Source organism: Sphaerodactylus townsendi, linkage group LG06, assembly GCF_021028975.2.
Source record: "Sphaerodactylus townsendi isolate TG3544 linkage group LG06, MPM_Stown_v2.3, whole genome shotgun sequence".
Lineage (NCBI taxonomy): Eukaryota > Metazoa > Chordata > Lepidosauria > Squamata > Sphaerodactylidae > Sphaerodactylus > Sphaerodactylus townsendi.
In genome coordinates, this window is record NC_059430.1 from 61805454 (window position 1) to 61818551 (window position 13098).

Here is a 13098-nt window from a genome sequence, read left to right on the forward strand (position 1 = left end):
AGAACTGCCTTCAAACTGGACCTTTTGAGATTTTTCCTAGTCCATCTATCTATCCATCCATCCACCTCTACTCATGAATTTCGGTGATGGGCAGGGAAAAAAATACATATATACATACATCACTTCCCGTCCCTTTTAAGCCTAAGGCTAAGCACACACCTATGTTATTGAAAAGGAACTAGTTATCTCTCCGGAAAAAAGGCAGACTCTGAAAACCTTCCTCCAAGGGGCGGTTCCTTTTTTCCTTCCTCCCCTTCCTCTCACGCCCCGCCCCTTGCTAGTTTCTTTTCGAAACGTTGCCACAATGACCATCCCCGCCGGGGACGAAGAAAGGTGAGTCCCTGCCGCAAGATCCTCGGGGCTGATCCCACTGGCAGGCCGGCCGGCCGCTGCAGGACGTTCTATGGCAGGCGGAGAGCCGAGCCTGATCAGTATCACATGATGCAACGGCAGTGGCCGCAGCAGTAAGAGCCGCGCAAGGCTGGGTCGAACTGGAGGGAGGGAAAGAGAAGCCAGGCAGGCTGGTGCGCCGCTGCCGCAGCATGCGCAATGAGCGCGCCACGGTAGCAGAAGCCCCAGCTCGTGGCTCCAGGGATCGGCCGCTGCTCCTGTCGGTGCCCGTGCCGGCCGCTCGCTCCATGTCTCCCCTTCCCTGCGGAAGTGTGCTTGCTCGAGGGGCAGCCTCCCACTGAACCGTCGCCCTGTGCGCCTGCTTGCCCTCCCGCCGCGCCCTGGATGGTGCTTCTCCCGCTGGTGGTGCCGGCAGCGGCGGGGGCAGTAATATGCTCACGCGGGTGAAGTCTGCCGTGGCCAATTTCATGGGCGGCATCATGGCTGGCAACTCGGGCTCGGAGCACAGCGGCGGCGCCTCGGATCTGCCCCTGCGCTTTCCCTACGGCAGACCCGAGTTCTTGGGGCTCTCTCCGGACGAGGTCGAGTGCTCCGCCGACCACATCGCCCGGCCCATCCTTATCCTCAACAAGGAGACCAAGCGCCTGCCTTGGACCACAGGATACGCCGAGTGAGTAGCCTGGCCCGCAGCGGAGGAGGGGGCGGCGGGCGGGCCGGGGTTGGGGTACGGTGGGGAATCTGGCCTTGCGTGTGACCGACTTGGGCAGGAGGGGCTCGACAGCAACGCTGCTGCAGGAGCGGCGATGAGGGCCGGGTCACCTGCGAAAGACGACCGGGAGAAGTTGCAGGGAGCTTAGGGGGAAGGGCTGTCAGCGAGCGCTCTCGAGTGCTCAACTTCCAGGCTATTTGCTCTGGAGGCGGGATTTGAACGGCAAGTAGGACGACGGATGGAGTTTGACAGCAGGTAACTAGGTATCTGAGCATATGCAGGATGCCTTCCGGGAACTCTAAGCAGTTAAGTAATTTTCAAGGGAAGAACTTACTGGCTGCCTTATTGAAAGGTATTTGCTGCCAACCAGTAATTTTTTTCCATAGGAGAATGCTTTCCTACTTTGAATTACAGGGGTGTACTCTGTACATGCTCAGATACATATTTGCTAAATTCTGCAGCTAAACATTGGCTCTTGTTAGCCTTTATTTCCCTCCCGTCTTAAAGTTTCTTCCAGAATGGATTGTCGACATCAACTAGATGTAGTTAGCCCATAGTTAAGCTGACTTAGCGTATAACATAGTAAACTCATGCCCAACTTGTCCACTTCAACTGGTGGGACCTACCTCCTGTTCCTGTTCTTATTTCTTCAGAAGTCAGCTATGCTGTGTTCAGTGGCCATACTCCCTGAGTGTGTAGTGTTAAAGCTTCGTATCTTGATCCTATGCATGTTTGTTTGGAAGTAAGCCTCCTGGAATTCAGTGAAGCACATGCAAACACAGTGAAGCACATTCAAACACTATAGTTATAAAGCATGTACTTTTGTGCATGAACCAGCCAGGTCTGTTTTGTAACTCCATGTCTGCCAACCTGGGTAAATCTGCTGATTCAGGTCTAGAAATGCTATTGGGGTTCAGAAAGTGAAGGGCAAGGAAGTCTGGCCGTTGTATCATGGAAATGGGATCCTTCAGGTGAAGGGCCTTTTGCTTTTTGAATTCCCCTTTCCCATGCTGTTGATCACCCACCATTTTCTGCCAGTTTAATCCCTTATTCTTCCTCTGGATTGGCTTGAGGGAGAAGGGGAGACTCTGGATTGTGTCTTGTTAACGATGAATGGAGGAAGAGGTTGGGTAACAATTATGAAACTCTTTGGGGATTTTTAGCCAATTCTAGAAGCCTACATCTCCTTGAGTTATTTGGAATAGCCAAGGTCTTTCCTCTTACTGTTAATAGGGAACTGAGCTTGAGAACACCCCCCTCCCCCCCCTCCCCGGCCTTGTGCTGCAAACCTGGCTGCCGGAGTGCTTCCATGGATCAATCCCCTTCTCCAATTTTTTCAATGCTTTCAGCAAGCTTACTCACTGTGAAAGGTGGAATGAAGGAGACTACAGTAGTTTTGTGGTGCCTTTCCCTGCACCGCTGACTTCCCTCTTAATACCCTCTTTATTGCTTTTGCTACGTTTAATACTTGCCTGAACTGAAGGTTTCAAGTGATGAAGTTCTTCACTAGATTCAGTCTTTGTAATGATCACTGGTGTGGATGTTTAACAACATGGAGTGATGTACCGCTTTAGAAATAGAAGGAAATGCTCCCCTCCCCTCATGTTTTGACCATATTAAGTTTACTGCAGTTCTGAAGCAAGTTCTGATCTACTGCAGTTCTGATCCTAAACTCTTCTCAATATCTGTGGCTTGAGGTTTTGTAAGGCGCTGGTAACAAGGAAGCATCTCTGGCCAACTGTCCTGTAGCTCTGGTTACACCATCTAGATTTCACTGAATCTACATGATATGTGCCTGTGCATTTTTATATTCATAAGAGAAATGAGGCTTTTGAATGAAAAGCTAGTGGTAAGCAGAATATATCATCATAGTCCATTCAGCAATTTAAGAGGAGTGCAATAACTAATGAAATTAACAGTCATGCATTGATGCAGGCTAAGGACCCAACCGTTTTTTGACCACCTTGGAAGCTGCTTGAAGCTAATTACATTGTGTCATGTCACTGCTGTTTACTTTGAAGCATTTAATTGTGGCTGCTGGCTGAAAGCTGCTAGCAGCATTATTTAAGGTTGGGCAACTTCTTAAGCTCCATTTTGTTAAAATATCTTATTTATTTATGAAGGTTTTGTTTCCATTTTTATATAGGATTGCAGATTTAAACATTAAAAAGGCAGTAATTTGATCTCTTAAGGGAATCAGTTATGTGCTACAAGTTGTGTGCTGCAAGTGTACATGTGTTAACTCTGGAAAAGCCTTGGTCCAGTTCCTTCCTGACTACACTGCGGAGTGACAATTCTTAAGGACACTTAACGTAGAAGTCTAGCCCCACTTTAGTGCACTGTAGATATTTTTCCACTGTTCTGTGTGTTGATTTGATATCACAGGGAACCAGTGAGCATTCATCTTTAACCCAGGTTATACATGTAGCTGCTTTACATTTCATACCCCTGGTTTATCAAGACCCATATGAACAACACTCATGTTTACTGTGACTAGCAATCACTGGATCTTTGGGCTCTTAGGTGGAGTTGTCTGATCTTTAACTGATCTCTCTGTCTTTATCTTTTTAACTGGAGACACTGGGGATTGAACCTGCAACCTTTGTTTTATATATTAGTTTAAAACATTTTTATGCCGCTTTCCACCCAGGGCCCCCAAAGTGATAAACAATTATGTGTAACAATTAGTTTTTCTCAAAAATAAAAATAAAGATACAACTTTTCTTTGTAGCGTATGTATAACTTGGCTTAAACTTTCTTCACTGGTGGCACCAATGGAAAAGCTTGTAAGGTCCAACCTTAGAAGATGTCACAGCATGAAATAGGTTTTTTTTTCCGGAACAGGAGCAGGGCTCAATACAGGGATGTAGTTTTCATTAGCATCAACCCTACATTACCCCCAGCTAGAATAGTTCTATTCATTAGGATTGATTCCTCTCTAGCATGGTGATTTATTCTAAAATTGCTTAATGTTTTCAGACTTACCATTCCTTTATGTATTTTGGTGCAGTTAATGACTTTAATATATTTTGTTCATTTAGCTATGCAAATATTTGTTTGAGCTGATGTCTTTGAACAAACCTTCTGTCCTTCTTATTTTCAAATCAAGTTTTTTGAGAAATGAGCAAAATAAAATTATTTAATGTGCATAGCCGCTTGATTTATCTTTGTTGATTGAACACCCAATATTTTTTTACAAGATTTTTTTTACCAAGAATGTACATTCTGTGTGCATTCATATTTCAAGGTCTGCTGAGTGGGTACCATCATTCATATACAAGTGAAATCTGCTGTCACTTGTCTTGCTAACTTTTAACAAGAAACTGTTATCTTGCATTAGGCATAAGAAATTTGTACATGCTACTTCATTATATACTGAAGATTTTTGTCTTAGAGACCCTGTTCTACTTGTTATGTCAGCCAGATGAACTGAAGTCTGTTGAGCTTTGACAGGCTGTCCACCCCTTTCTGTACAGTCACACAAAGCAAAGGTTATTACCTGCTGCCAGACACTGTTTTTGTTTAAAAGATAATTTATAATGTTTATCCAATTTTGTATATCAGAAATTTGAAAAAGCTTTGTTCCAAATCCATGCTGTTGTCTTGGGAAGGTGTCCATTTAAACAGGATAACTAATTTTTGGAAGACTCCTTCCAAATGCCTTCCTTTTGAAGGTCATCTGATTATTTTCTTATCCTGAAGACTATGCTCGTTTCTTGCTACATGAGTATATTTTTGTCCTGGGTCTTAAGTGAATGCCATTGCTAATAGGGTTTTTTTGTTTTTGTTTTTTTTAACCTCTTAGGACTTAGTCTGAGGCATGCTTACTGAGTGGTAAATCCAATTAAAATCGGTGAGACCTACTTGAGACCTACTGTACTTTTAGGATTATCACATCAATGTATACTTGATGCCCATCATATATTATTCACTGACATTGGGCATCTTGCATTGGTCTCTAAAACATGCTATCATCTATCTGCTACATTAAAAAATTGCTAGTGAAGAATGATGTGGGCAGTGGCGTAACTAGGCAAACTGGAGCCCTGGGCAAAACCTGAGTTTGATGCCCCCCCCCGGCGCGTGCCCAATGCAACGCGCACCCCCCCCCTTGTAGCTATGCCCAGTGGCGTATCTAGGCAAACTGGAGTTTGGTGCCCCCCATGGGCAGCCACCCTCCCCCACTGTGACCAAGCAATGATTTTTTACACCAGGTTGTTTCAAAGTCACCATCACATTATAGAACATGCCCCAACTCACAAATCTGAGTAGCACAGCAATGGCCATGCCACACAGCAGAAATAATTTTTTGAGAAACATTCTTTATGGTGCTTGTGTCCAGTCCCCCCTTAAATTGGGAAACAGCACTCACCTTTCAATTGTTTTCCAGTAAGGGCTCTGTTAAACACCATTGAAAATGATGGTGTTTGGGGGTGGATTCCAGCATCACTTGTTTAAACTAGGGAGCCCAGATTCTCCATTTAAATCTACCTTAAAGGGAGAATCTGGGGTTCCCAGTTTAAACTAACATACTGGAGAGTGATGCTATTTTGGGGTTGATTCTCCCCCCACCCTGGAAAACAGCATCACTTGAAATGTTTAAACTGGGGACCTCAGATTCTCCCTTTAAATCCCATAAGTCAAAGAGGCCAGGGGGGGAGTTAAAAGGGAAAATCTAGAAATTTGGGAGGTGCCTGGCTGTCAGGAGATTTTGCAATTGTTAAGCTATGCAGCACCAAACTTTCCAGGGTATATTTAGGGAGACTCCCCTAATGAGTACCACCCAGGTTTGGTGAAGTTTGAGTTCCTAGGGGGGGGGTCTTTTCAGTTATGGACTCCTCAAAGGTGTAGTCCCCTATCTTCTGTTAGCTCCCATTTGGAAACAATGGATTGATGGGGCAACCTTTGGGAGTCCATAGCTTTGGAATCCCCTGGACCCAACTCCCTTCTTTACAAAACCTGGGTGGTATCAGTAAAAGATTCTCACTGATGATACCTCCCAGGATTGGTGAAGTTTGGTTCAGGGGGGTCCAAAGTTATCGACCCTCAAAGGTGTAGCCTCATCTCCTATTAGCTCCCATTGGAAACAATGGGGGATGGGGCACCCCCTTTGGGAGTCCATAACTTTGGACTCCCTGAACTAAACCTCACCAAACCTGGGTCATATCATCAGGAGAGTCCCCCAAACAATCCCTGGTGCTGCTAGCCTAAAAACTGCGCCCTCTGCAGGCCAAAAATGGAAAAACACTGAAAAAACAAAAAATCCCACAAACAAACCCATAAGCCCCCCACAGGGCTGGGCGCCATAGGCAATCTGCACCCACTTTCGGCCTAAATGTGGGAGGGAAATCAGCATCTGGATGTGGAGGCAGCCCATTAGTGCATCCTGATTAACTCCTGAGTGGCCAGAGTTGATGATCCCCATCTGAATTCATATAAGGACAGTGCCTTTTTGTGTCTCTTAGGAAGTTACTGTTACTTGGTACTGTGGTTGTCTTGTTGAGGCATTTGGAGGTACAAAATTGGGATTATGAGACATGCAATTTGAATGAGTTTAAATAATTCCTTGTGGGCAGGGCTCACAAGGGTTGTTCTTAGAAACCAATTTAATTGGTGTGGACCTTATCTGGTGGAGTCGTATCTTCCATACATGTTGTATGTAATATCCTCAGGGGATATCATTTCTCATTTTGGAGCACGCCATCATCAATATACTGTTGACACCCAACTGTCTGCTTTTTTATTGAAGTTCAAGTTCAACCTTTATTAGGCATAGATTTCAAAACAATTGACAGAACAATGTCACATTTGACAAAGGCATCTTAAAATTCTCTGGATGAGAGCACCTGCAATAAATAATGTGCTGTATTCCCTAAAATCTCAACATCATTACTATTTAGTAATTTTATTATACAATCTTTGGGGGAGATGATGCACATAAATTGTGATAACAGAGCTTCTCTCAAAAGGTTATAATTTGGACAAGAACATAAAATATGTTCCAGTGTTTCAACCTGGGATGGACAATGTGGACATACCCTATCTGAAAGGGACAGATTCCTGAATCGCCCTTGAATAAGCGCAGGGGAAAAGACATTACATCTGGCTCTTGTAAGAACCCAACGTTGCCTGGGCTCATCAATCAGTAATAAATATGAGGCCATCTTTCCAGCCACAAGATTGATGCCAAGGGATAAGAGGGAACATACCGATCTTGCTTGACTAATTAAATATTGCTGTTCTTTGTCAAGCAATCTGGTTTTAATTGTCCAAAATATTTCTTTTGATTCCCTCATCACTAGGTCCTCTAGGGCTAGACCCAATGAAGCAATTTTTCCTATAATTATGTTCCACCATTCAGAACCGCTTTTATTTAAGTTTTCAGATGATGATGCAGAGGTCATGAGCCAATACTTTACTGCCGTGTTACATAACTTAGGTTGAACCAGTCGAAACTGAATTTCGACAAGATGGAGGTAGTGTCTGTTGGCAAGTCCAAGGTCTTGAAGAACGTTTGTCCCATTTTTGATGGGGTCCAGCTGATACTCGCTTCTCCAGCAATATCTAGTATAACTCCTAGGCTCTTAGCTGAGTCTGCAAGTTAAAGCCGCTGCAAAGAATGCATTCTTAAAGCTTCATTTAGCCTATAAAATGGTCCTTACATTTACTTGGCTGATATGTCCACATGGACCCATTCTAATATAATGCACTCTCAATCTGCCCTGACAATTTGGAAATTCCAGTTGGTACTAAACAGCCTTAGGCCAACTGCTGTTGTGTTCCATATGGAACATGCACGTTACACAATTCTGCAGACACTTCACTGGGTACTGTTAATTTGCCAGGTTCAATTCAAGGTTCTGGTAATCACTTAAAAGCCCCTGATGGCCTTGAAACCATACAGACCTGTAGGAATGCTTCTCTTGGTATGCACTGATGTGATAGCTTCACTCTTCTGAATTAAGCCTTCTGAAGGTACAATGCTGTAAACGTCTAAGATGGGCAGCTATCTGTTTACCTATGGTTTCTCCTCTCTTGTGGAATAGCCTTGTGGAATAGGAAGGCTCGCACATTTCTATTATTTCACAGGATGTGTAAAACAGGAGGGCATTTTTATTGGATCACTAGCTTTGGAGCCTTTTCAATCTGACTTTAAGTCATCTTCTGAAAATAAGACAAAGTAGAGGTTTTGCTGAAGTGCTAAATATAAGGCCTCCCCCGAAAGTAAGACATAGCAACATTTTTGTTTGGAAGCATGCCTGGCGAACAGAACACCACGAAAAATAAGTCATCCCCTGAAAATAAGACAAAGCGCCTCTTTGGGGGCAAAAATTGATATAAGACACTGTCTTATTTTCGGGGAAACACGGTAACTACAAAACTGGTAAACGATACTTCTGGTTACAGCTATCACCTACTTATCCAGCAGTAAGCCTGGATCTAAGAGCACCCCAGACTACAAACCTGCTCTTTGAAGAGGAGTGAGGGTATTTGTCTGTCATGTATCCGATTATGCACTTGTGATTTGTCCCGCAGAAAGCACATATTTCTGTAGGGGCAAAGTTTTGTTTGCAGGCAGCTTTCCCCCTCTCCTGGATTCACTGAACCACAAATTTCATAAGCCCTGGATTTTGCGACAGTGGGCAAAGGGGGCAGGAAGAGCATAGCAGTGAGCATCTGTTAAGCTTCCTTTGGGTCTTCCAATCCTCCCCAATTCCTCCCATCTCCTCTTCTGTAGGCAGGCCACTGCAGTGCAAGCTTGGAGGTTGGTCCTGGCCAGGACATGGAGCAAAACTAGAGAGAAGGTAACTAGAGAGAAGGTTACCCAAAGTGAGTGAGAGAGAAAAAGGCTGCTTAGGCATCAGCACTGGCAACTCTCGTCTGCTGCCACAGGTTCCAGCCTCTCTCTCTCTCCCACTCTCTCTCTGACACAGAGGAGTTGTTGGACAGAGTGGGAGGTGAGGGGGACACTGTCTTATCTCAAGATTGAAAGAAGGAAGTGGTGGGCTGTAGTTATATCTCTGGAGCAACAGACTCTCTAATCTCATGATCTATTACTATATTTAACACAGAAGCATCCAAAAGGGATCAAAATGGTGGCTCAGGACCCTTCACAGTGGGCTGGCTGATCAGGTAAGAATAGAAAGCCACAGGGAAATCCCACTGCAAAGCAACCAGCTACGGGTCAAGTAGAGCCTGCATAATAGGCTTGGTCTGTTTATTTGATAATGAGCATATCTAGAGCAAACCAAAGAGGCTTTCTCAGTGTCTTTGCAAGGCCAAAGATGTTTATTCAGTGAGTGTAGAAGGATGGCTGAGAACTTGAGAGACAGGAGTTGAAACCTACAGACGTTTCTGAAAGCTTTTCTTCATAGTAATCTGAAAGTGACTTTTCTTAACACAGGCGATTGCATCAGTGAAACTGTCTTGAGTATTATTTATAATCGAAAGATAGATTATCAGTCTTAACAAATAGGTTAGTTCAGTGGTTGGCAACATTTTTGGCTTTCTTACAACATCTACCAGAATGTGGGCGTGCTAGCAAACAAAATGGCGGGGAGCTGATAGTTATCCTTTGCCAGATACACTGAGAGAAAGTTGACCCTCAGTGGCTCTGCTGGTGCTTGACATAGTCCTTTGCAAAGGAAACTGGCCTTGTATGGGAAGCCTTATTTAGACTTACCTTAAATAGAACTGCTTGTTGCATGTGTCTATAAAATTGTGGTAATATACCTATGGAAGTGATATTATAAGAAAAACAAATATTACTCTCTGAACTTTGATTTTTGTATGATATATACTGGCCCGTAAAGCATCAAGATGTTAAAAATATATCCTAGATTTGTAGCATACTGCTTTTTTTTAATGGCCACTTAAGCAATGCTTTAAGATGGGAAGGGCTACCTTGCCAGCAATGCTGCTTTGTCATTCTCTCTCTGCTATAATGTATGTTACACAAGGATAGCTCTACCATCTGTCAGCTAGGGGAGGTTATGTAAGTGTGGCTGCTGAATTTGATTAACTCAGGAAGATCTTCCACTGAATTCCCTTTGCTAAAATGTGCAGAAGACCAATTTAATGCCACCTCATTAAGGAAGTAGGATAAAAGTAATCAATATAATTTGAAGAAAGCCAGATATCACTTGCTTCCAAGTACTTAAGTTAAGATTAGGTTGCAATTTTTTTTGCCACATAGTAAATATTCATATAAATGATCACTTATGAAGCACCATAGTTTGCCAAGATTGTGCTTAACAGAAGATTGTGCTTAGTAAGATTCTTCTCTGGTTTTGCCAACTTTGGCTTTGAAGAACATACAGCACATCTAAGCTTCAGGTGACTCAGGAGAAACCTTTACAAAATAACTGATATTTGAAACTTATTATTGTGGAAAAAATTGGGTATGTCCACAGAAAAATATTCTTATGTGAACAGTAGATCCTGCATTGTACTTTCAGTCACAAATTGCCATTTGAAATATTTTTCTGCAGCACAAACACTGGAAGGATGGAATAAAAAATTACAATTATGCATGTGCAGTCCTGTGTGTTCATCTTTGTGGTTCATCAGGACCCTATTGTAAGTATTTTGAAGATAAAATTGTACAGCCTCTTCAAAATACCATATGGAAAAAAGAAAAGATTCCAGAGTCATGGAAAGAGGCCAGTATAACTTTATTACCAAAAGTAGAAGACTTAACTTTGACTTAACGCTATACTCTGTTCACATAAAGCTGATAGTAGATTGTATATTCCTCCGCCACAGAACAAAGCATTCTGAGCCTTCTTTGTTGTAGAATGCTCCACCTAGGTCCTAGTGCCTACCTAGTCCTGCTCCCCCATCTGTTTGAAAGGAAAAAGTATATTTTGGCATAAATGCTTTTGTATCAAAGTACCGTGTACATTAATGCACAAAATAATGGTTTTGACACAGGCAGTGTGTAAAAATGAATGATAATTCTCATATTCATTCAGAACTATATTCTAATGTGGAAAGATATAATTTTCTCAATCACTGTACCAAAGCTGCCCATACTAACATTTTTCTGTGGAACAATATCATTGTTGAATAACACCTATTAATTTGTTTACAACTATTTTAGTACATGGATTGTACTAAAATTCGTTAAGATCAGTGTAGATTTTGTCCTAGAAGACTGCTAAAGAACATTGTTAGACCTGTATTGGATACTTTGGAACATTTGGAGAAAAACAATGAAAACAAGTTGCTTTGATTTTTTTAGATTCAGCGAAAGTGTTGGACAATTTGAACTGGCTTAAGGTTTTATAAATTAAGTTTAAGGTTTTAGAAATTATGGACTTTGGAGAGAATTTAATAAAATGGGTGAAATTGATTTATACTTCAGTTGACCTAAATAGTTTTATAATTAATAAAACCACATACGATACAGAAAGGAACAAGTCAAGGATGTCTACCATATCCTCTCTTGTTTATACTAGCTCTTGTAATATTAGATAAAGATATAAGACAAGATGAGAAGATTAGTGGCATAAAAATTAAAGAGCAATAAATTAAGAGCCTTTGCAGATGACTTGGTGCTGGTTTGGAAATTTTTAATGTCAAAACTGAAAGGGTTTGATGCATTACTAGGTTTTAAAGTTAATAAACGAAAAATAAAGGTTTTAACAAAAATATGGATTTATAGGATCAAATAGAGTTGATGGGGAAAACTCAAATAGAGTTGATGAATACAACAGGATTTAAGGTTAAAAAAAATAAAATATCTGGGCATTATTCTGCTAAATGTGAATTGTGTGTTACTTCAAAATAATGTAGTCAAAAAGATATATTAAGGTGGAACAAACTTCAGCTATTATTGTTGAAGAGAATTTCTGTGATTAAGTTGAACGTTTTACCCAGAATGTAATCTGCGTTTCAAATAATATTGGTGTTAGCAAACGATATCCCATTTAAACAATGGCAAAAGGATATGCTAAACTTTGTTTCGGCATGGGAAGAAACCTTGGATTAATTATAAAATTCTCCAAGAGGCAAGGTAAAGAGGAGGATTAGGTTTTTCTGACTTGAAATTTTATTTTTCACCTTGTTGCCTGGTTTGGTTGAAAGAATTATACTTTGTCCAAGGGAAAGATGACAGTGTGGTTGTTCATTGCATGGCGGAAGTGAAAGGAACCTGTTTCCTCTGGGGAAAATGGTGCAGATTCTCTTTTAGCATTAGAGAATCTTATTTAAGAACCACTTTTTTCAAATCATTATTGCCTGCACTGATAAACATCAACCTTTGATAAAAGAGCATTTATATTGCCCCAGATGGCTATTAGCAAGACTTGCCTTTTTGTATGCTGGCACAACTTTATAAAAAGACAGGTCTTGCTAATGGCCGTCCTGTGCAATATAAATGCTCTTTTTTCAAAGTTCAATGTTTAGCAGTGCAGGCAATAATGGTTTTGGTGAAAATGGTGCTTAAATAAGTCTTTCTAAGACCAAAACAGAATCAGAAGGCTGGAAGGCAGTCAATAGAACCTCACGGATCATTTAAACACAAGGAAGGTTCGAGAATATGTAGCAGATTAATTAACACATCTCCTGGCAGAGGCAGGAATATAGTTTTGTTGAGAAATAGGGCGCTGTTGGAATTAGAGGGATGTGATATGAGATTCAGATGGCATACCTGTTTATGATTAAGCAAAGTCAAAATTAATAAGGATTAAAAAAATTATTCTATTAGATATGCCATTCAGATCATAGGGAAAAACAAGCCAGGTAGCCCAATCCTATGGGAAAAGGGCTAAATGGTCTCTTGGAGCCAACATGGAGCCGTGCTGGTATGTGCCTACCCCATCAGCATTAGCAGTACTTTGGATGGCAGAGAGGGCAAACTGGGAGGCTGAGGATGTTGACTGCAGCCAACCCCGAAGAGAGCCCAGCCCTCAGAACTGCGTCCAGGAGGATACTGGTGTAGCTGGGGACTTTCTGGGGTGTTCCTGGGGATGGAGCTGACTTCAGTCAGCTTTCACCCAAGTTTGAAGCCAGGACTGCTACAGAGGACTTTCAAG

At 42.0% G+C, this 13098-nt stretch overlaps 1 protein-coding gene across 1 annotated transcript in view; it reads left to right on the top strand.

Annotated features, from left to right (window-relative positions):
• Nucleotides 1–292: 292 nt before the first annotated feature.
• PPM1H (protein phosphatase, Mg2+/Mn2+ dependent 1H) overlaps nt 293–13098 on the top strand; it is a 78315-nt gene continuing 65509 nt past the window's right edge. The window contains 1 exon segment of the mRNA XM_048501574.1: nt 293–1021. Coding sequence (XP_048357531.1) covers nt 783–1021 — 239 coding nt within the window. The 5' untranslated portion in view covers nt 293–782.